Genomic DNA, 24,508 nt, shown 5'->3' with positions numbered 1-24,508 from the left:
TGTGTGAATGCTGGGAAACGGATCCGGTTTTCTTCTGACCTAAACTTTGTGCCGCTTGTCCTCCCACAAATTTGATTAGATTTGAACCGTTCAAACTTTTATCAATTCAACTTGTTTCCTGAAATGCAGGCTTTGTTCTAGCTTTCTTTTATCTCTTCCACTTTTTCTTTTATTCCTCTTTTTATACCCCATTCATTTCAATGGGGAAATCTTCAACTCATGTTTCAACTAATTCCAATACTTCTTATACTTTTACTACTAATTCCACTACTTCTTATACTTTTACTACTAATTCCACTAATACTTCCACTACTACTTGTACTACTTTTACTTTTACTACTAATTCTACTACTACTTTTAATTTTCTACTACTTCTATTTTTACTACTACTTCCACTACTTCTTCAACTTTTACCACTAATTCCACATCTTCTACTTTTACTACTACTAATTCTACTACTACTTTTAATTTTCTACTACTTCTATTTTTACTACTACTTCCACTACTTCAACTTTTACTACTAATTCCACATCTTCTACTTTTACTACTAATTCCACTACTACTTCAACTTGTACTAATATTTCCACTACTTCTTCAACTTGTACTACTAATTCCACTTCTTCTACTTTTACTACTAATTCCACATCTTCTACTTTTACTACTAATTCCACTTCTACTTTTACTACTACTTCCACTTCTTCTACTTTTACTACTAATTCCACATCTTCTACTTTTACTACTAATTCCACTTCTTCTACTTTTACTACTAATTCCACATCTTCTACTTTTACTACTAATTCCACATCTTATACTTTTACTACTACTTCCACATCTTCTACTTTTACTACTAATTCCACATCTTATACTTTTACTACTAATTCCACATCTTATACTTTTACTACTACTTCCACTTCTTCTACTTTTACTACTAATTCCACTTCTTCTACCTTTACTACTAATTCCACATCTTATACTACTTCCACTAGTGTATGTTTAATGTTCTATGTAATGTACAGACAACGTGCTGCAGACGTCGTCCACTGAGGGTCTGGACAGACAACCTTCTTCTTATAGGCTGCGTTACATAATGCCTGAGCGCAGCTTATATAATCCGCTGTGTTCTCTGGTGCCACGTAAAGCCTCGCAGGTCACTCTGTGCTCGAGCCTCCATAAACGCTGATAGTCGTCCTTCGGACTGAATGGAACGTTTGTCAGAAGACTCTTGGATACGCCTCGCTGTGGATCCAGATCTTGTGCGATGTGTCGTAAACTATTTATAAAGTCTGCCACGGGACTCAGTCTTTGAACCACTTTGTTGCTGACTCTGCAAATAGACCAGATTAGGTGTAAAATAGTCTTTTTATGGTCGTCGTCGTGGCCCCCCGAGATGATCTGGAAACACTCTTGATGGTGTTGTTACTGATCAGAAGTACCGCTCCGGTCCGGCCCCGGGGGTCTCCAAACGACCACAACAACCCGCGTCATTAAACACGACTTTGCTCGGGGGGGGCTTTTTAGGGTCCAAACAAATGAGGGCCCGATCCGTGGCTTACCCTCCTGTTTAGTATTCCGATCAGAGGATCACGAGAAGAGGAACAGCTCTTTCCCCGGGCTTTTGTTGAAGCTGCCGATCGTTAACCCTTTAGGCCGTCGCCAGGATGAGGCCCCTGGAGAAGAGGGTCCGGGTGTGGGTTCGGTTCTGATCTATTCAGGATTAAAGTGAAGATGAACGAACAACAAATCAATGTTTGAGTCAATTTGATGATGAACGATGATTAAATGAGTTCTAGGGATGCGTATCATGATACAGCGTCAACGCTACAACATATAGTGATACTGTAGTAACAAGGATATCGTTGTAGTATTGTCCAGTACTTAACTCTGGTGTTGTAGTATTTACAGACCACATGACTCTTGACGAAGTCGTAACTACTTTCATTTGTTTTCAAACCAAAATATTTCCAAACATCAGCTTTAAAAGATGCTGGAGTCACTGTATCCTCTCGTCCTCAGTCATCACCAGGATCTCGCAGAATTTAATTGTGGAGGACGTGATGACTGCTGCCAACTGGTGGCCTGAAATTTAAATACAAAATAAAAATGAACTAATGTAGTGAATATTTCCGTGTGGATTGTAAAAATGTTTTAGTTTTACATTAAATGTAAACCATTAAAACATTATTTTAAAGCAAAGCATAATATAAAGATATATTTTTGTAAGTTGACAAAGTGCTGTTCAATACAGAATCAATGTGTTGTAATCTATCAATATTTTCCCCATAAATATTTGTTAACTGTACGTTAACAAAAAATCGAATTGTTTTATTTTTGACACACTTTATAATATGATAAAATTGAAATGGGAGTTAATTTGTTTTGAAGCCAAACTACGTCCAAACGTATGCATTAAACCCTACTATAGTCCACTGTATCCTCTCGTCCTCAGTCATCGCAGGGATTTGAATGATTTAAAAAAATATATGATTTGTAAACAAAAGTGATAATACTGTTGAATATCATTTATTTTTCTTTAATTGCAATTTTTTTTAAGAGCGAAACAAATTCAAAAAGCTCAGATTAATTTCCTGTTGTTCTTCAGGTCGATCATGAAGTTGAACTTCATTCCTCACAGTTCACTGCTCGGTGTCCGTCCTCGACTCAAAGGTTCTGCCGGTCGCTGCCGAGGAAGTCTGTCCACGTCGTCTCTGAGAAATCATTAGTCATTATTTGTGAAGCACAGAAGCGAGAACCTGTGACCAGTGTTTAGTTTCTCCCTGACCTTGACTTGAAGACACCTTGTCTCGAGTCGAAGCCACTTTGATAAGAAGTGAACCAAAGTTTTCAATACTGTTGCCTTTACAACTAAGAAGAAATTAATACTTCACAAGAGATTAAATAAATCGATGCATGTATTTAAACGTGTATAAAATATGCAACTATTAGTTAAAAAAAAACTTTAAAAACTGAACAAAACACAGTTTTAACTTCACTTTATTTTAAAATATTTCTGCGTTACATCCATGTAAATACACGACATATATACATTATAAACGTATGTTATAATTCAAATAATAGAGTAATACTTGCATTAAAATTAATATAAATTAATAATGCCCATTATAAGCATTTAGCAATTTAAGTAAACAATAAATACATGTGCATGATAAATAATTATCCCTGTATTTTTATTTTTATTTGTGCAGGCTTTTCCTAGATTTCTTAAGTTTACATTTTATTGAATATTGTTTTGATTGTTTAAGCGCCTTGTGACCCTGGGCTGGAAAAGCGCTCTACAAATATAAATCACTTACTTACTTTTAACCGACCTATTATTTGTATATATTGATATGTATTATATTAATATTAAAAGTAGATTTTAGTATGTTTTTAAGTGGAAAAATTATTTATTTGATAAAGTTTTTCTTCGTGCAGCTTCTGAGAAACACGACGGTGTTTAAAAACTCGCAGTAAAAAAAGTCTCTTTGCAAAAGTATTTTCCACTTCAAATAAACTTCTGCTCTGAACTCTAGTAACCTTTTGTGTTTTCGCTTCTTTTGAACCGGGGATTCAAGTTGTCACCTTTAAGAGGTGTCGCTTCGGTGCACGGTTCAAATCCTCGCCTTTTAATCGTGTTTATTAACGAAGACGGACTTGAACGAAACTAACAAATCTTTTTTTTTTCTTTTTTTAATCTCCGTCGAGCCTCGACTCGATGACTTTATTATCGCCGATCCTCAGATCGTAATCATCGAGCTTTTTTTTGTTCACGGCGTCCACGCCTCGAAGATGTTCCGCCGAGTTGACTGGAGTTCGTTGACCGACAGTAACCTCTGAGCAAGGCACTCCTGGCTGCTGTAATTGGACCAGTTTACAGGCGGCTTTTGTTGCGAGTCTGAGGAACGACTTCTGCAGCTCGACTCCGAGGGTGTTGGGTTTCAGCGAGACGGAACGTTTTGTTCTCTGGAGCTCGTCATCGTGCAGAAATCGCTGAAATGATACAATAGTTTTATAGCTGGGCAGGGGGGGGGGGGGGGTGTCGGGGTCATATAGTGATGCCGTCGCTCATGGCTACGGAGAGAAAAAACTGTGCACAAACACAAAGATGGTAAAATGGTTCCGTTTAGCCACGACTTTACTTCCTGGTTCCTCCACGAAAGCTGCTCGACTCGTGGGCAACAATTTAAATGTTGTTGGATTAAGAACAAGCTTTAAACATCAGCTTTAAAAGCTGCTGGAGTCACTGTATCCTCTCGTCCTCAGTCATCACCGGGATCTTGCGAGATATTATTGATCCTTTAGCTGCGGAGGACGTTACAGCGGCCGAAAGTTATATTTTATTTGTTATTAAATAATTTGAAAGCCAAAAATTCAATTGTTTTGAGACAAAAAAAAATCAAAAGTATCAATATTTTTTCACCTCTACTCTTGTATATACGTCCAGGTTTTGTAGTTTTAATCCACTTTACAGTCTTTACAGTCCCAGTAAAGTTTGAGTCTCTGGAGCATCATGTTTTTATACGATCATTTTAGTCGGTTATAAGGAGTGTAGACGTTCAACCTGGACAACTAGTAATAGTTACTTAAAACTCATGTCACGGAAATGGTTCCGTTCAGCCACGACTTCACTTCCTGGTTCCTCCACGAAAGCTGCTCGACTCGTGGGCAACAATTTAAATGTTGTTGGATTAAGAACAAGTTAAAGTTGCATGAATAAATATTTGCCGTTTTTGTTTCTTTGTGACACATTGAAAAAAAAACTTTTCATGTGGATCTTCAAAGGGTTGTCATGGTAATACCAACACTCTGGAATGTATTCAATATTTAATCCATTTTTAAATACCACAAGGATAACACTTTTTTTTTTAAAAAGACCCAGAAATTTAACGGGGGAAAAAATGCAAAAATAACCTGTTAAAAGAACCACAGGTTAAATATTTACAAGAAAAATTGTCCAAAAGTAAACCACAAATATGACAAGTTTCATGTTATGTTTATCTGTACTTTAAAAACGAGTATCGTATCCGAAAACATCACTTTATTATCAATACTCTTTAATACTGTGGACTAAACTAGTGTCACATCAATGCTGGTCCCGGTGTTTCAAATGTTAATTCAGTCGTTTTAACTAGAGACTTAAACAAGCAAGTTAACTAGTAACTACGGGAAGTTAAAGTCTGGATCGTTTTGCGATTAAAGTTTAACGTAGAATTTAGCAAAGTTAATTGACAGTTTATAGACGTGATAAACATCTTTACAAGAGCGAGAAAGTAGGTTTAAAAGAAGATTAAAGGGAAGATAAATTGGCTCAAAAATTAAATGATTACTAAACTTTCCTCCTCAAATGACTCGCCTTTAGTTTCTACTAGTTTCATAAAATAAAATCTGTAGTTTGATTCCCATTAGAAACCTGAAGACAAACTACATTTATAAAAAGAAACTGAATTATTTTATTTGAGACAAACTTTAATAAAATGAAAAAAAAAAAATATGAAGAAATTGAAATGGTATTGCATTTGTTTTTTAAATCAAAAATATGTCCAAAAACGGTATCCTCTCGTCCTCAGTCATCGCCGGGATTGTGTGCGATTACTGCTGCCATTTGGCTGTTTAATTGCAACACAAAAAAAATGTACACTCTCTCTTTGCACTTGATGATCTACTGACTCCTTTAAGAAACATCTTAAGACACTTTTATTTGTTCAGGCTTTTCCTTGATTTTCTGGAACTCCTGTGTTGTTCTCAGTATTATCTTGATCTTTAAAGTATGTACTTTTTTGAGTATTGTTTTGATTGTTTAAGCGCTTTGTGACCCTGGTCTGGAAAAGCGCTATACAAATAAAAATGACTTACTTACTTACTTACAAACTGTGTGAATATTTGCTTGTTAATTGAAAAAAAAACATGACTTTTTTCATTATTTCTATCTTCAAACCTTTTTTATAATCTATTTAAAAAAAACAAAAATCTACACCGGTTTTATCCAAATACCTCCTTCTAGAAACAAGAGAATTTAAGATAACAGCTACAACAGTTTGGAATAAAAAAAAACCTTAGTGTTTGTATTTTATTCAAATTTCTTTCAAGAAACATCTTAAGACGTTTTTATTTGTTCAGGCTTTTCCTTGAATTTCTGGAACTCCTGTTGTGTTCTCAGTATTATCTTGATCTTTAAAGTATATACTTTATTGAATATTGTTTTGATTGTTTAAGCGCTTTGTGACCCTGGTCTGGAAAAGCACTATACAAATAAAAATGACTTACTTACTTACTTACTTACAAACTGTGTGAATATTTGCTTGTTAATTGAAAAAAAAACATGACCTTTTTTCATTATTTCTATCTTCAAACCTTTTTTATAATATATTAAAAAAAAAAAAAAAAAACTTTAATACATCGGTTTTATCCAAATACCTCCTTCTAGAAACAAGAGAATTTAAGATAACCGCTACAACAGTTTGGAATAAAAAAAACGATAGTGTTGGTTTTTTATTCCAATTTCTTTCAAGAAACATCTTAAGACGTTTCTATTTGTTCAGGCTTTTCCTTGATTTTCTGGAACTCCTGTGTTGTTCTCAGTATTATCTTGATCTTTAAAGTATATACTTTATTGAGTATTGTTCTGATTGTTTAAGCGCTTTGTGACCCTGGTCTAGAAAAGCGCTATATAAATAAAAATGAATTACTTACTTACATACGGTTGTTATTTATTTATTTTCAAGGTTTCTGGTCGAACTGGACGAGAAGAATGTTCTCTCTTCCTGTTTCTGCTTCAACCATTTGACCCATTTGTGGTTTTTGTTTTTGTTTACACGCCAACGATTACTTTTTTACTTTTTCATGTCCGTGGTTCAAACCACTGACTCCGGCTCTCGTTGCATCCAAATATCAAACATCGCCCGGAGGCTCCTCGACCGCTGGTAACCCGGGCGTGATGATCGGCACCTGAACAGGAGTAACCTCCTCGCCCTGTAGTAACCCCCGGCGTCAGCTGCCTTGTAATTTCCAGTCGGGGCAGGTCTATTGTTTGCGTCAGCCAGGTAACAATCCTGCAGCGCTGCCTCACATGACGCCCGCTGGGCCTGACACAATGGCGCGTCGGAGGGAATGGGATGTTTAACACCATATCAAAGCGCTGTTTGTTGTGCCAGAGGCTAGACCGCTCGCTTGTTTGGGTCTGGATTCGTCAGGAGTGGTTGGTGTTTTGTGCGCCTCGCTCTTTTGAAGAAGGCTGGTTTTTTTCGGAGCCGCACGTGTTCCCCCCTCGTCCAGACTTCTCCCGGGAGAGTCTGGGTTTTTCTGCTCCCTGGAGGTCGAGGTTCACCGGCGGCTCTTCTTCTGAGACCGACTCGAGTCGGCTTGGTTTTCCCAGTCGAGTCGAGCGGATTTACATGTTCAGGAGTGTGTTTTGGCAAGAATCTTATATGTATCATATCATATACAGGGTATACAACGATATACCCTGTAGATACTGTAGTAGCAAGTATATACAGTATGTGTAGTATTGTCCAGTACTTGACTCTGGTGTTGTAGTATTTACAGACCACATGACTCTTGACGAAGTCGTAACTGATTTCATTTGTTTTATAACCAAAATATGTCCAAACATCAGCTTTAAGATGATCACTGTATCCTCTCGTCCTCAGTCATCACCGGAATTTTATTTTCTGTTTAGATTTAAAGGACGTAATAGCAAAAATCTGTTGATACAATACATATCACAGACAGGATCAACGATACCCTATATCATGTATATACTGTAGTAACAAGTATATACTGTATGTGTAGTATTGTCGAGTACTTGACTCTGATGTTGTGATACTGTAGTAACAAGTATATATATATATATGTGTAGTATTGTCCAGTACTTGACTCTGGTGTTGTGATGGTATAGTAACAAGTATATATGTGTAGTATTGTCCAGTACTTGACCCTGGTGTTGTGATAGTGTAGTAACAAGTATATATGTGTAGTATTGTCCAGTACTTGACTCTGGTGTTGTAGTATTTACAGACCACATGACTCTTGACAAAGTCGTAACTGCTTTCATTTGTTTTCAAACAAAAATATATCCAAACATCAGCTTTAAAAGCTGCTGGAGTCACTGTATCCTCTCGTCCTCAGTCAACGCCGGGATCTCGTGGGATATATGGGAATGTAACTAGTTAAACGCGTTTCTAGGAGTGTGTATTGTCAAGAATATGATTTGATATGTATCACGATACAGGGTCAACAATACGATATATCGTGTATATACTGTAGTAAAAAGGATTTATTTGTAGTATTGTCCAGTACTTGACTCTGGTGTTGTAGTATTTACAGACCACATGACTCTTGACGAAGTCGTAACTGCTTTCATTTGTTTTCAAACCAAAATATGTCCAAACATCAGCTTCAAAAGCTGCTGGACTCACTGTATCCTCTCGTCCTCAGTCATCGCCGGGATCTTGCGAGGTTTCATTGTTACTTTAGCTGCGGAGGACGTTACAGCGGCCGAAAGTTATATTTTATTTGTTATTAAATAATTTGAAAGCCAAAAATTCAATTGTTTTGAGACAAAAAAAATCAAAAGTATCAATATTTTTTCACCTCTACTCTCGTATATACGTCCAGGTTTTGTAGTTTTAATCCACTTTACAGTCTTTACAGTCCCAGTAAAGTTTGAGTCTCTGGAGCATCATGTTTTTATACGATCATTTTAGTCGGTTATAAGGAGTGTAGACGTTCAACCTGGACAACTAGTAATAGTTATGTCACGAATAAATCGGTCACCGATCCACGACTAGCGTTATATTCAAACAAGGATTTTTGACGATCCTGCGTCTGATTCTCGCTCACGTTCTGTTGGTCTTCACGACCAAAGGGTTAGATTTGTATCTACAGGGACTGTTGGATTTTCTAACTGAACTCTTGTGTTGGGGGGAGAACCTCTCGGGGCACCAGGGGGTGAAGATTTCCCTGAGGGGCCACATTATCGACGGTTGTCGGGGACAAAATGCATCAGAGGGACATTAAATAAATGGAAAATAAAGTGGAAAAGATGTTTACTGACGATGTAACTGAAGCTTTTTTTAATCTTGTTGTTTATTGATTGTATTTATGTAGATTCTGAAGTCGTAAAAAGTAGAAAATTACAATGTTTTATGTGCATAATAATCATAAATACGACTCAATCTTACCTTTTATTTAGAAGAAACTATAATGAGTCACTTAAACTTTACAAAAGTATTTGTAAACCGATGTCAATCATTCACGAGTGAATTAAGTTTGTTTGGCAGGTTTGTGTCGATCATTACAAGTCGGAGGATGATGTCATCATTTGCAAGTGTGTTTTGCTCAACGGCGCCCTCTATGAGGAGAGTGTTGCCGTTGATGAGATCAGACTCTTGTCATTCCATTAATCAAAGTGGCTTTTCTGGTGAAAGTGTTGTTTTAAATAAAGTAAACTTTATTCAAGAGCGTGTTCTTGGATCACAAATGTTGACGTCGATCCATCAACAGTGTTTGTTATGTTAAGTAGTCGCTGCGACGAATATTCAAACCCGTGAGCGTCTGAAGAGAATCAACATCTGAGAGGATTTAAGACGAGAGACTCTGACGCCTGTAGAGCTTCTTAAAGGTCAGTGGGTCAGAGGTCGACCCCAGCGAGAGGTTACTATAGTTCATGAGCTTCAACTCTCTATTGTTGGATTGAAGTTGATAATTGTTTGATTATAGTTAAATATTGTTGGAAATAGTTTGATTATAGTTGAAAATAGTTTGATTATAGTTGAAAATAGTTTGATTATAGTTGAAAATTGTTTGATTATAGTTGAAAATAGTTTGATTATAGTTAAATATTGTTTGATTATAGTTGAAAATTGTTTGATTATAGTTGAAAATTGTTTGATTATAGTTGAAAATTGTTTGATTATAGTTGAAATTGTTTGATTTTAGTTGAAATTGTTTGATTATAGTTGAAAATTGTTTGTTTACAGTTGAAAATAGTTTGATTATAGTTAAATATTGTTTGATTATAGTTGAAAATTGTTTGATTATAGTTGAAAATTGTTTGATTATAGTTGAAAATAGTTTGATTATAGTTAAATATTGTTTGATTATAGTTGAAAATTGTTTGATTATAGTTGAAAATTGTTTGATTATAGTTGAAATTGTTTGATTTTAGTTGAAATTGTTTGATTATAGTTGAAAATTGTTTGTTTACAGTTGAAAATTGTTTGATTATAGTTAAATATTGTTTGATTATAGTTGAAAATTGTTTGATTATAGTTGAAAATTGTTTGATTATAGTTGAAAATTGTTTGATTATAGTTGAAAATTGTTTGTTTACAGTTGAAAATTGTTTGATTATAGTTGAAAATTGTTTGTTTACAGTTGAAAATTGTTGGATTATAGTTGAAAATTGTTTGATTATAGTTGAAAATTGTTTGTTTACAGTTGAAAATTGTTGGATTATAGTTGAAAATTGTTGGATTATAGTTGGAAATTGTTTGATTATAGTTGAAAATTGTTTGTTTACAGTTGAAAATTGTTGGATTATAGTTGAAAATGGTTCCTCAAAACAAACCCTGACAGTTTAATTTAACTACACCAGATAAAAGCGACTCTTAATCAATGTCCTCATTGTAACCTGGTTATCAACGACGAATCACAGACAGGAAGTCGCGAACGTTCCATAATACTGAGGCTTATTTAGCGACTATTGATCACTTCCTGTCTGACCTTTCAAAGAATGGCTGGAGAAAGTGAGTCATTGACCGGCGAACAGATGGTCTTTTATTTGATTTTTTTTGTTGTTGTTGTTGTTGTTGTTGTTGTTGTTGTTGTTGTTGTCTCACACAACTGCAGGAAGTGAAGTCCAACCATCTGTCGGCGTGAACACATGAGCGTCAGCTGTTCCATTCACCGCTCTCTTCTTCTTCTTCTTCTTGTCTCCAGGCACGTGTTCTTCACGCACGTCAAGGAGGACCTCCACAACGGTCACCTGAGGATGGGGGTGGAGCAGGCCGAGGAGCTGAGTGCTCTCCTGGCACAGGCGGAGTTCGGAGACTACAACCAAAACACGGCCCAGTACTGGTACTCGGAGATGTGCGGCGAGGATCCGTCCTCGGAGATCGTCAACAGGTACGAAGCCTCGAGAAGGTGAAGGTGATCGATGGAGGAAAAGACTGGAAACTGCTACACAAAGGTGTCGACGAGGAAGAATTGAACACACAGGATAATAATAAGTTCCACACAACATATGGTTCAGTGATGTGAGAAATTTATACTTCATTTATATGAACAATAATACATTTGTGAATCATCAAATTGGTAGAAACATGAATAAAATCGACAAAATTAAAACTATATAAACAACATAAATTTATAATGTGACGTAAATAATCAAAGAATGTGGATAAATTAAAGCATTTTCAATGCAATTTGATTCAAGTTGAAACATTTTTTGAGTTAAATTGTTTGATTATAGTTGAAAAATGTTAGATTATAGTTGAAAATTGTTGGATTATAGTTGAAAATTGTTTGATTATAGTTGAAAATTGTTTGATTATAGTTGAAAATTGTTGGATTTTAGTTGAAAATTGTTTGATTATAGTTGAAAATTGTTTGATTCTAGTTGAAAATTGTTGGATTTTAGTTGAAAATTGTTGGATTCTAGTTGAAAATTGTTTGATTCTAGTTGAAAAATGTTTGATTAAAGTTGATATTGTTGGATTATAGTTGAAAATTGCTGGATTCTAGTTGAAAAATGTTTGATTATAGTTGAAAATTGTTTGATTATAGTTGAAAATTGTTGGATTATAGTTGAAAATTGTTGGATTATAGTTGAAAATAGTTTGATTACAGTTGAAAATTGTTTGATTGTAGTTGAAAAATGTTTGATTGTAGTTGAAAATTGTTTGATTATAGTTGAAAATTGTTTGGTTATAGTTGAAAATTGTTGGATTATAGTTGAAAATAGTTTGATTACAGTTGAAAATTGTTGGATTATAGTTGAAAATTGTTTGATTATAGTTGAAAATTGTTTGATTATAGTTGAAAAATGTTTGATTATAGTTGAAAATAAATAATGCATACAAAACAAAAATCTTAAAGGTGAACATTCAAGTTAAATAATGATCTGCTCCTCAACCTTGAGCTGGTTTCATAAGATCCATAAAGATCAATATCGTCGAACAGATTATTTCAAAAGTGAATCTTGTGCCAGAGTTTGTAAAAGGAGTCAAAGATCAATCCCATAGATTGATTATGTAATCCCACCTGGATCGGCCCACTGTGACGTAAGACAAACACTGGTCAGTGGCTCAGAGTCGAGCTCATGTGTCTCGAGCTGAGAAGGTTCTCGTGGAAGAACCTGAAGCTTCAGAACCAAAACACTGGTGTCTTCACCTGAGGTCTCTGGTCGCCAGAAGAACCGGTCGCACCACAGGAGACCCCAAAACAAAAAAAAAAAGTGCCTCCGAGCGAGTGGTTCTGGCCGGCGTGCTCAATGTTTCGGAACTGCTGCCGGCGAGCCCCACCGCGTCGACCAATGGGAGAGCAGGGCCGGGCGGTGGGGGGTGCAGGGGGGTCGGAGGGGGGGTCGAGCGCGATAATAAACAGTTGTTCAGCATCAATGTTGGTTTTGGCTTCTTGCTTCGGCTGCTGCTCGACTTCTGTTGTCGTTCATTGTGCAACGATCCGTGGATCAAATATCCAACACGACGGCGTCCGTCTGCCGGCGCACAATAGATAGTGAGACGCACACGTGACGCCATTGTTGTGGCCGACGGTCGCAGGTACACCTGAGCTCAGGTACGAGCACCTGAGCTCAGGTACGAGCACCTGAGCTCAGGTACGAGCGACCGCACCTGAGCTCAGGTGCGAGCAAACTTGAGCAAATAAAGAAAACTTCAGTGTTTGGTGTAAGAAGACTTAAGTGTCCGAGGCCTGGGGGCCAAATCTGGCTTGTAGAGTATTATTTGTGGCCCCAAAAGAGATGAAATGGTTGCACAAAAAAATTATATAAATTATATATAAATGGTCAATTTAAATGTATCAGAAGTTTAACCCCAATATATTAGGCGTGTAAGAAATTATACTTTGATATACAGTGTGTGTGTATATATAATTTAATTTTTTTTACCACACTACAACAGAATTGTATTGATTTTATTATTTGTTAAAAATGTTTTGCATTTTTTTTTTTTGGACTTTCAAATCGTATTTTTTAAATAAATATGTTTTTGTGTTTATTAATATTACATTTAAATTATATTATATTTTTTATTTACAATTAACATCCAAATATTGACGTCATTTTTTTTGTGTAGCAATTAAAAGTCCGGCCACTAGATGGCAGCAGTCATTACGTCCTCCACAGTTAGAAGGAACATTGAAATCCTGTGAGATGACTGAGGACGAGAGGATACAGTGATAACTGAGGACGAGAGGATACAGTGAGTCCAGCAGCTTTTAAAGCTGATGTTTGGACATATTTTGGTTTGAAAACGAATGAAAGCAGTTACAACTGAGGACCAGAGGATACAGTAATAACTGAGGACGAGAGGATACAGTGACTCCAGCAGCTTTTAAAGCTGATGTTTGGACATATTTTGGTTTGAAAACAAATGAAAGCAGTTACGACTTCGTCAAGAGTCATGTGGTCTGTAAATTCTGGGTACGACTGAGGACGAGAGGATACAGTGACTCCAGCAGCTTTTAAAGCTGATGTTTGGACATTTTTCAGTTCTATTAATTCAACCAAAAGATCGGAAACGACACAAGATGTTAATGAATTAAGTCTCCCTTGATATCATTACAAAGATTATGTTTTTTGTTTTTTTTAAATATGTTATTGTAAGATACACGCATGTAAAAACGTACATGTTAATATTGTAACCCAGGGAGACTAATCATATACATAAAGGTAATTTAATATTGTCTCCCTTTAAAAAAAAAAAAAAACAGTGAAAAGTGCTTTAACCAGAACAAAAGTTAATTTTTCAATTCATTGATTTGTGTTTTTGAAAACTCTGTGTTTGTGACGACATGACTCGACTCGGCGCTGACCCAGTGGTCGACCCGGGATCTGGGATTATGACCATGAGTATCCGAGCAATGGTGTGAATCTGTCGTAGTATTCATGAGTATTTTGAGGTACAACATGTTCGTGGAACACGTCGACACACCAGCGTTTTTTCTCAGAATCTCCCATCAGGGGGTCAACGTTCGTGTGAAGAACGTCTTCCCGCCTCGAGGTGTTGACGTTCCTGAGACACGTTCCTGAGTTTGACTTGTTTTTTTTCCGTCATAAGAGTGATTGACAGCTGCCCCTGCAGGCTCCGCCGTCCTCCAAAGTGTTTCCGAAGAGTCGTACTCAAAGTTATTTGTCTTGCAGTATCGTCTCCCGCCACCAGGCCCTGGAGGGCGTGAGCCAGGCTTCGGTGGAGTACCAGGCCCTGCAGCTGGTCTCCTCGCTGGAGCACTACGGCGTGGAGTGGCACTGGGCGCGCGACGCCAACGGGCAGCGGATGGCGATCGGCGTGGGACCGGACGGCATCGCCGTCTGCAAAGAGGACTTCAGTCTGGTCAACAGGTGAGCAGAAACACCTCCCGGGGGTCTCCGGGGTGAACGATGGGGTTTCGGTTTCTAATGCGGACTCCATGGCGCCCCCTCAGCATCAGCTACCCCGTGATCCACATCGCCACGCAGTCGGGCAAGAGCGTCTACCTGACGGTGACCAAGGACACCAACGACAGTCTGGTGCTGCTCTTCAAGCTCATCAGCACCCGGGCCGCCAGCGGGCTGTACCGGGCCATCACCGAGACGCACGCCTTCTACAGGTGAGACGCGTGTACTGCACGGGTTTACGATCGAACGCGTCGAACCGATCGTCGTCTCGTAGAAAAGATGAAGAGGAAGTAAATAAAGGTTATTTGTTAAGATCTTTCCAGACCAGAGTCACAAAGTGCTTTGATAAACAGAAGCAAAACACAGTTTAAAAAAAAAGAAGAAATAAAGAAAAGAGATTAAATAGATGCACAAAAAAATTAAATGGTACATTTAATGTATCTGAGAAGTTAAACCCCAATATATTAAGTGTGTAATAATACTTAGATATATTTATTTGTTTTTCTTCACCACACTACTACGACGACGGCACTGTATCGATTTGATTATAGTTGAAAATTGTTTGATTATAGTTGAAAATTGTTTGATTATAGTTGAAAATTGTTTGATTATAGTTGAAAATCGTTTGATTACAGTTGAAAATTGTTGGATTATAGTTGAAAATTGTTAGATTATAGTTGAAAATTGTTTGATTATAGTTGAAAATTGTTTGATTATAATTGAAAATTGTTTGATTATAATTGAAAATTGTTAGATTACAGTTGAATATTGTTTGATTATAGTTGAAAATTGTTTGATTATAGTTGAAAATTGTTGGATTATAGTTGAAAATTGTTTGATTATAGTTAAATATTGTTTGATTATAGTTGAAAATTGTTTGATTATAGTTGGAAATTGTTTGATTATAGTTAAATATTGTTTGATTATAGTTGGAAATTGTTTGATTATAGTTGAAAATTGTTTGATTATAGTTAAATATTGTTTGATTATAGTTGAAAATTGTTTGATTATAGTTGAAAATTGTTTGATTTTAGTTGAAAATTGTTTGATTCTAGTTGAAAATTGTTTGATTATAGTTGAAAATTGTTTGATTATAGTTGAAAATTGTTGGATTATAGTTGAAAATTGTTTGATTATAGTTGAAAATTGTTTGATTATAGTTGAAAATTGTTGGATTATAGTGAAAATTGTTGGATTATAGTTGAAAATTGTTTGATTATAGTTGAAAATTGTTTGATTATAGTTAAAATTGTTGGATTATAGTTGAAAATTGTTGGATTATAGTTGAAAATTGTTTGATTATAGTTGAAAATTGTTAAAAAATATATTTTTTATTTATTTTTGGACTTTAAAATCTTATTTTTTTCATAAATATGTTTTGGGTTCATTTATATTACATTTAATTAATACTATATATTTTTTAATTTAAAATGAACATGCAAATATTGAAGACATTTTTTTGTATAGCACAGATTTGAAAACTTTAAAAGGTCAAAGACACAAAAGACAAACACAGGAGTCTCAGAAAATCAGGGAAAAGCACAAATAAAATGTTTGTACAATGAACACAACAATTGGTCTCAGATACACGCGTGTCTTTTCTTTTGTTTGTCAAACTTTAAAAACACCTTGAGGTCGGCAGTGGTCAGCACCTGTTTAGGTTTTTATAAAAACTCATGTACACAATCAAACATCTTCAGAAGAAACTTAACCTAAAATCAGTACTTTCACCTGTAGAGCTAATACCATTAAACAATAATGAACCTGTGACTCCTCAGCAGTATTTTAAGTTCGTTCGATCTCTTTCGGGTCAATTCCATGACGTGTGAAACGTCTAAATCCAGCTGCACGATCGGGTTCGGCTTATCCTGGAACCTTTTCTAGGATTTATGAATCGACGTCCACACTCTTCCGCTCGTTCTAATCTCATTTGTTCATTTACACTGATGTTCTTTCCATTATCAACGTAACGAAGACTCATCTCTGCTCCATGTAATCTGACGACACACATGTATAAATAGAAGCAAAGATGCCTTTATTTCAAACTATTTTTTCTACTGATGCATGTGTTGAGTGACACGGTGAACTTTTATTCTTCATGACCTTCATGGAAAAGTGTTTTAATAATATGATTAGAGTTATAAATGATTAGGAAATTAACAATTGAATGATGCTGGAGGAGTAGCTTGTGTTAAGTACAAAAAAAGGGAAATAAAGCACTAAATAAAATGTAAAAATGCTAATAAAAAGGCAATGTTGTGTTCAAACACAACATCAAACACAGAGGAAGATCGTACCAAAGCTTAGGAGCAACAGTCTGGAAGGATTTCTCTCCTCTGGTCCTGAAGTTCAGGAACCATCAGTAGATTCTGATCCACAGACCTCAGAGCCCGAGCTGGGGTGTAAGTCTGGATCAGATCACTGATGCAAGCTCTGACCATGAATAGATCTGAAAGTAAGAACCAGAATTTTAAAATGATCCTAAAAGAAACTGTCAGCCAGTGAAGAGTTTGAAGGAGAAATGTGAGTTCTTCTACTAGAGCGGGTTAGAATTCTGGCTGCAGAGTTTTGTATCAACTGCAGACGAGACAAATCCTTCTTGTTAAGACAAGATCCAGATCGTGTTGTGACAACATTTTTCAAACTGTTACAAAAGTCTAAACGACACAAACACATGGATTATAAGATCAAGATCATGTTGTGACAACATTTTCCAGTTTAGAGATTGTTCTCAGTTGAAGGAAACAGTTTTTTGCAGTGTTTCACTAGAGACACGTCTTTGTCAAGTACAACACCAGGTAATAACTACACCATGAATAATAAACCAACTCTTATTTTATTCATTTTCTTTTAGACAATATTTATATTCTTTTACAATTGACACCAGAGAGTTTATTTTGAGGAATACACTACTAGTATTTCTATTTGTCATATTTCTCTTGTAGTCCAACATAGTATTTTATCAAAACTTCCGAATATAATTAAACGTAGGTATTATTTGGGAACCTTTCCTGGACCTCTGGGTAAACGAACCGAGCGCATCTTCAAAGGAAACTGAACCAAAGTTTCCTGTTTCAAAGTTGGTTTGAGAATAACTTTGTGTAAATATTCAACAATATCTCACTTCTAGTCCTTTTTCAACTATTTTGTGGCCCAATTTTTTATCCATCTTCACCAATTCAAGTCTAAACCTCCATAATATTCTCCTTTTTCAAGAATTCAAAAACCATCAGCCTCGTACTTCCTGTTAAATATGTCGTGTGATTAGAGTTTGACATAAATATTGAAGCTTCTAAACTCTCATCTCTGTTTATTATGATCGAAAATTGGTTAAAAATAACCTTTGGACATTTTTACTGATGTTGTTAGTTTTTTGTCGGTTTTTGGAGTTGTTTTTTTAAACAAAGCTCATATTTCTACAACTATTTCACGTGTCATTGAGTTCTGCACACACACACACACACACACACACACACACACACACACACACACACACACACACACACACACACTCTGACCTGCTCTGCTCCACTTTACGTTATCGATCGTCGAACTCGGAGCTTTTTTTTTTTTTACGGTTCGGCCTTTTTAACGACCGCCGGCCTGAGTGCAGCATAAACGCGTTAAAACGTGTCCTTGACCCCGAAGAATGTCGAGCGAAAAAACTAAATCTTTAATTTTTAAGAGACATTTGCAGACATTTTTTCATTCTTCCCTCTAATAAAATAACATCCGGCTTATTTTTCTGACCCACTTCTCCTGGACGTCCAGAAGAATGTTGGAGGTTCTCAACGCGCCTCAGGCTGCGGAGGGCTTTTATTTTGAAAACGGTCGCTATATCAACTTGTTTATCATTTACCTGGATCTCGTATCTGATCAAGATGTGGGTGAAGAACCCTTTAGGTGACCCGGCATTGATCCGAGTCGCGGTGAAACCATCTCGTGAAACGACCCTGAATCAAAAGTGTTTAAATATTTGCCTGTAGAATAATTTACTTCAGTCTTTACGTTGATTTAACACGACTTTTCCTTCATAACTTCATCATCTTTATATCTTTATATCGTCTCCAATTGTGTCTGATTTTGGAGGAATGTTATGTCGCCTCATGTTGCTGTAAAACCAAATTTCTGTCACGATGCTAGTACAGTGAGTCAGTATTTTATGTTTTCTTGTTTTTGTTTTAGTAGAATCTACAAAATCGTCATAATTTAGATCATTGATGTCAAACTAGGATCATCTTGAAGTTCCTTTGATAGCAATTGAATTTTGTATGTATTTCTTGTGATTTATTTCATCATATAACGACATCAAAGGGTTTGTTTTTTTTAGTTTACCACACTTTTCCCCCTTTAGTGCTTAAATAATTTTGGCATAAATTGAAAAAATGTTCAGAAAACAACCTTTTTTCTCTCATATTTAATATTTTGTTTAGCTTGTTTATAAAGGGCATTATGGCGTCTTTTTGAAAAAAATATTTTGTTGGTCCCTTCTTCTGGTTTGACGGCCCCTTAGAACAGTCGCAGTATATAATGTGGCCCCTGAGGATATTGAACCCCCCCGGGCCCCTTGATTTGCTAACAAAGCTACACGTGACATAAATTTGCCTCATGCTGTGGATTCAAGAAAGTGAATCAGTTTTGACTTTTATTTTGAGCCAACTTTTTAGTTTTAAAGCTCTTGCGCGACACGTTAAATGTAATGATGTGTTTATGAAGCTTCATGAAACGAGTGTCATGTCGTTCAGAGGTCAGCAGGGGGCGCCATCACTTTAAAAATGATGCGATGATTCTTTAGAAACCGTTGTTTAAACAAAAGAAAATAGTGCAGAGACGCCATCTAGTGGACTCTAAAGATATTGACACTGTTTCATGAAGCTTCATCAACACATCACTACCATCTAGTGGACTCTGAAGATAATGACACTGTTTCATGAAGCTTCATCAACACATCACTACCATCTAGTGGACTCTGAAGATAATGACACCGTTTCATGAAGCTTCATCAACACATCACTACCATCTAGTGGACTCTGAAGATAATGACACTGTTTCATGAAGCTTCATCAACACATCACTACCATCTAGTGGACACTGAAGATAATGACACTGTTTCATGAAGCTTCATCGACACATCACTACCATCTAGTGGACTCTGAAGATAATGACACTGTTTCATGAAGCTTCATCAACACATCACTACCATCTAGTGGACTCTGAAGATAATGACACTGTTTCATGAAGCTTCATCAACACATCACTACCATCTAGTGGACTCTGAAGATATTGACACTGTTTCATGAAGCTTCATCGACACATCACTACCATCTAGTGGACTCTGAAGATATTGACACTGTTTCATGAAGCTTCATCAACACATCACTACCATCTAGTGGACTCTGAAGATAATGATACTGTTTCATGAAGCTTCATCAACACATCACTACCATCTAGTGGACTCTGAAGATAATGACACTGTTTCATGAAGCTTCATCAACACATCAATAGTAAAATGAGGTGGGGGGGGTCGGATTTGACCCATGTGACGAAAACGATCGACTAGAAAAACTGTCGAAACCTGATGTGTTTAATGGAGTTTAAAAATAAATACATAAATTCTGGAGATGAAATCTTGTTGACCATAACCACGCCCACTCTGCTGTGATTGGTCAAACATGGAGATTTGTCACCGTGATGTCGTTAATCCAGGAAGTCTCCACTTCCAAGGGACTCGTTGTATAAACAAAGTGGGTTGTGATCACAGCTGGAGGAGGAGTGAAGCCATTATAACGTCATAATGGACTCTCGTAACCTCTCGTTCGCCCAGATTTCAGAGCAACTTTAAGTGTAAAACATGGTCATGATGAGGAACTTACTGCGTCTTGGAGAACATTCACTACATGACGGCTGACCTTGAAGTTTCTACACGATATAATAATCAAAGTTGTTCACCGTTGTGCTGACGCTCCGCAGGTGCGACACGGTGACGGACGCCGTGATGATGCAATACAGCCGGGACTTCAAGGGTCACCTGGCGTCGCTGTTCCTCAACGAGAACATCAACCTGGGCAAGAAGTACGTGTTCGACATCCGCCGCACGTCCAAAGAGGTGTACGACCACGCCCGGCGCGCCCTCTACAACGCCGGCGTGGGCGACCTGGCCAGCCGCTCGGGCGGCAGCAGCGCCCGCTCGTCGCCCTCGCGCTCGCCCAGCCGAGACCCGGACGAGGCCATGGACTGCGGCAGCTGCCAGCAGAGTCGGGCGCTGCAGGAGAAGCTGCAGAAGCTGAGGGAGGCGCTGCTGTGCATGTTGTGCTGCGAGGACGAGATCGACGCCGCCTTCTGCCCCTGTGGTCACATGGTCTGCTGCCAGAAGTGTGCCTACCAGCTGGAGGTGAGACTTCCTGTCGCCACGGGCCTTGTTAGGATGAGACTCACGTTGATGATGTTTTTTAATTTTAATATCATTTTTAAAAAAACAACAGATTTATGAAAGTAATTGGTGATATCCGAATATTTAAATGGTTGAATTTAACATTTTTAACATATAAACACCGGAATTTCAATAAAGAAAGGTAACTATTGAATCATATTCACTAATAATGACCATTTATTTTTATTAATTACATTTTTTTGAAATCATTAATTTTTAAAAATATATTCAGTTCGTTTAGTTAGATTTTCTAATTGCAAGAATTCAGAAAAAAGGTTTCTTAATTCAATATTTTTTAATTTATAACCTTTAAAATGTTGTTGTCGTTCCACGGAACAATATTGAATTTGAAACTCTACCAATTTAATTAAATTGGATTTTTTGTAAATGTGTTTATTGGATTTAAATTGGAATTTAAATTCTTAAATAAAAATGTATTATTCAATAACGTGTTTTTTAAAGAAGATAAGTTTTCTTTTAATATAGAAATTATTCAATGAAATTATTGAAAAAAGGAAGAGAGACTTTATTGTTTTTCCAGCTCACAGCAACACAGACCATAGATTCATGAAAAAAGAACAAAGTTTCTATAAAAAGAAAGAACAACATGACACAATCTAAGTCTGAAGATAAAGACGTAGATCAATGAAAAATAACAAAAGATACAAATATTAACACAGAATCATCTTTTCAGTCCTGCCTCCAAACTCCGAATGAAACAATCTAATAACGCGAGGAATGAATGAGTCCCTGAGTCTATTAGTGTTGCATCATAATAATAATAATAATAATAATCTCTATTTATAGAAGCATTCATGCTCTCCACTTGTCCTGGACTTATCTATACATCTAGACATTTATATATAATATCTTGACCTATATATCATATCTGGTTTAAAAAAAAAAAACATTTCAGAAATTTAAAAAAGTTTTAACATTTGAAAAGTTCATTAGATATTCCGACAAACTCGCACATATCAGATCAATCACAATGTGTGTGTTGTTGGTGAAATTCTCCACGTTAACGTCACATATTTCATGTAGTTCTTCTCACGTCAAGACTTCAAGAGCTCGACCTCATCGTCCTCCTCAGTTAATCAGCTCAATACTGACGTGCTCTGAAGCAGCAGATGGTGTGTGTGTGTGTGTGTTTGTGTGTGTCTTTGTGTGTGTCTCTGTGTGTGTGTGTGTGTCTTTGTGTGTGTGTGTGTTATAAAGGGATTACAGCGAGCAGGCAAATCCCCATTAGGTCGACCAAGAAACGTGACCAAGCTAATCGAGGACGACTTGATTGACAGCAGCTTCTGCCACTGTCTTAAAAAATGACGGAGGATCAAGTTTGACATGAAGACGTAGAACGATTGTTTGAGATGAAGGATCAGAGATGTTGGATGTAAATGATGATCAAAACCTTCTCACGTTTAAGAAATCATCAGAGTCTCCAAGAATTCTCTTTTTGATTCATATTTTGATATTTTATTTCCTTTCTATCTAAATTAAAAGTCACTTTTGTTGAGAACAAATGGAAAAATCAGTGTATATGTAAATATTTATATTTATTGAGCTGCAATATTACTTTTATCGGAATCAAACTCACAGTTTCGAACAGTTTGGTAAATATATATATGTTTAGTTTTGACGATCCTTGTGTGATTGAGTTTGACTCCTTTGATCTTGAAAATTTAAATATAAAAAAACAACATTTAAATACATTAAAAATATAAATATTCTGGTAAGAAGTTGGGAAGATACTAAAGGGCTTTGATGGTCATAATGTTTAGGCTCAATGTCACGTGACTTTGAGCCTAAACGTGTTACAACGCAACACATTCTTTAAAATTTGAGTCGACCGTATCCTCTCGTCCTCAGTCATCGCTGGTGATCTCGTGCGATTTAATTCCTCCTTTAGCTGCGGAGGACGTGACGGCTGCTGCCAACTAGTGGCCGGAGGTTTAATTACAATTAAAATGCTTTGAATATTTGCATTTTAATTGTAAAGTTGAGAAATAAATAAATACATTTATTTTACACACTTTAGTGAAATAATGTATCTATGGTTAAATTGTATTTTAAATAAAAAAAAAAAAAGATGCTTTTTCATAAGACAATAAATATTTTATACAAACTTTATTGAAATAAAAAAAACATTGAGCAACAATAGTGAACAATAAAATATGACGGTAAAAACAAAAGTAAAATTCTAGTTTACTGACTTTATTTTTCTTATTTTTAATGATAAAGTGTTGTCGTATATAAATACATTACTGTGGAAAAATATATGATATATTTATACTGAACAAAAATAAAAATACACATATTTTTTCTCCCTTTTGTATGAGAAATTTTCTACAAACACAAATATAATTAAAATTTCTCTCAAATGTGTAAAACACGTTCTAATGGTTGACTTTTAAACGTGTGCTTCTGACATCCATTGACAGACCAAGTAATAAATCAACGTTATTTGACGAACGTTTTGTCGCAAGATTTTTAAAAAAGTGTATATTTTTGTGCGTCCAGTCGTGTCCGGTGTGTCGCTCGGAGGTGGAGCACGTCCAGCACGTCTTCCTGCCCACGTGCACCAGCCTGCTCAGCCTCGCCACCACCGACAACCTGATCCAGCGCCACAACTTCCCGCCCGCCTCCATCCACCGCCAGCCGCCGACGGACTACGACCACAAGATCTACCGCACATGAGGAGGAGGTCCCTGAACGCACCACGACACCAAATCACTCTTTTTTTATTTTCTTTCACCACTTTTTTGACTTGAATCAGTTGATCTGATAGTTTTTTAAGTCCGTGTTTTTAGACTGACCACTAGTTTTTAAGTGTTTTATGTTGTTTTTTTTAAACTGTTCCTGTGTGTTTTTTGGTGGATGGCGTTGCTAGGTTTTCAACTCTGGGTTCTCTCGGTCCAACAGAACCTCCATGAGGCGAACACTCCCTCGGACTTCTTAGTCTCAAAACGGGTTTTTTCGACGATTCGCTTCGTTTCAAACTCCAGCAGCACATTTTTTTTGTATTTTTACTTTAATCTCTTTTTTGCCAAAACACCCGGAATGTTCCTCCCGCAAAACTCAAGTCCGAGTCCGTTTTTTTCGTTAAGGGTACTAGGAGATTCTATCCGTGCAATATTTGTCTTGTTTTTTTTCATTTTCAACTTTTATTTAATTTCAAGTATTTAAACAAACACTGTCACTTTACCGAGGAACTTTAACTGTAGAGGGTTCGGCCTTTAATGTAGCAGCAAAAACTACGTTCGTGAATTTTTTCCGCCTTGTTTTCTGGTTAAAACAAAATAGGAAAACTTTTTTTTTTAGTGGCTTGACACACGCGAGCTCTGCGAGGAGAAAAAGTTTTTTATTACGTTGTACAAGTTGACGTTTGTTTCTGTTTTCTGAAGCAAAAGCCACTATATTTGCTATAAAGACGGAGCGACTTCCACCTGCGTCGCTCCTACTCTCTG

General features: G+C 36.5%; 1 protein-coding gene across 1 annotated transcript in view; it reads left to right on the top strand.

The window, feature by feature from the left end:
* mylipa (myosin regulatory light chain interacting protein a) overlaps positions 1-24,508 on the top strand; it is a 29,626-nt gene extending 5,118 nt beyond the window's left edge. The window contains exons 3-7 of the mRNA XM_087786306.1: positions 10,936-11,121; positions 14,378-14,575; positions 14,659-14,823; positions 20,582-21,002; positions 23,562-24,508. Of these exons, the coding sequence (XP_087642432.1) occupies positions 10,936-11,121; positions 14,378-14,575; positions 14,659-14,823; positions 20,582-21,002; positions 23,562-23,738 (1,147 nt within the window). The 3' untranslated portion in view covers positions 23,739-24,508. The remainder of the gene's footprint in view (positions 1-10,935; positions 11,122-14,377; positions 14,576-14,658; positions 14,824-20,581; positions 21,003-23,561) is intronic.

This window comes from Callionymus lyra, chromosome 3 (genome assembly GCF_982586985.1).
Source record: "Callionymus lyra chromosome 3, fCalLyr1.hap1.1, whole genome shotgun sequence".
In the NCBI taxonomy this organism is placed as follows: Eukaryota; Metazoa; Chordata; class Actinopteri; order Syngnathiformes; family Callionymidae; genus Callionymus; species Callionymus lyra.
Note: the sequence above shows the minus strand (reverse complement) of the source record. Positions and strands in the feature narration are given on the sequence as shown.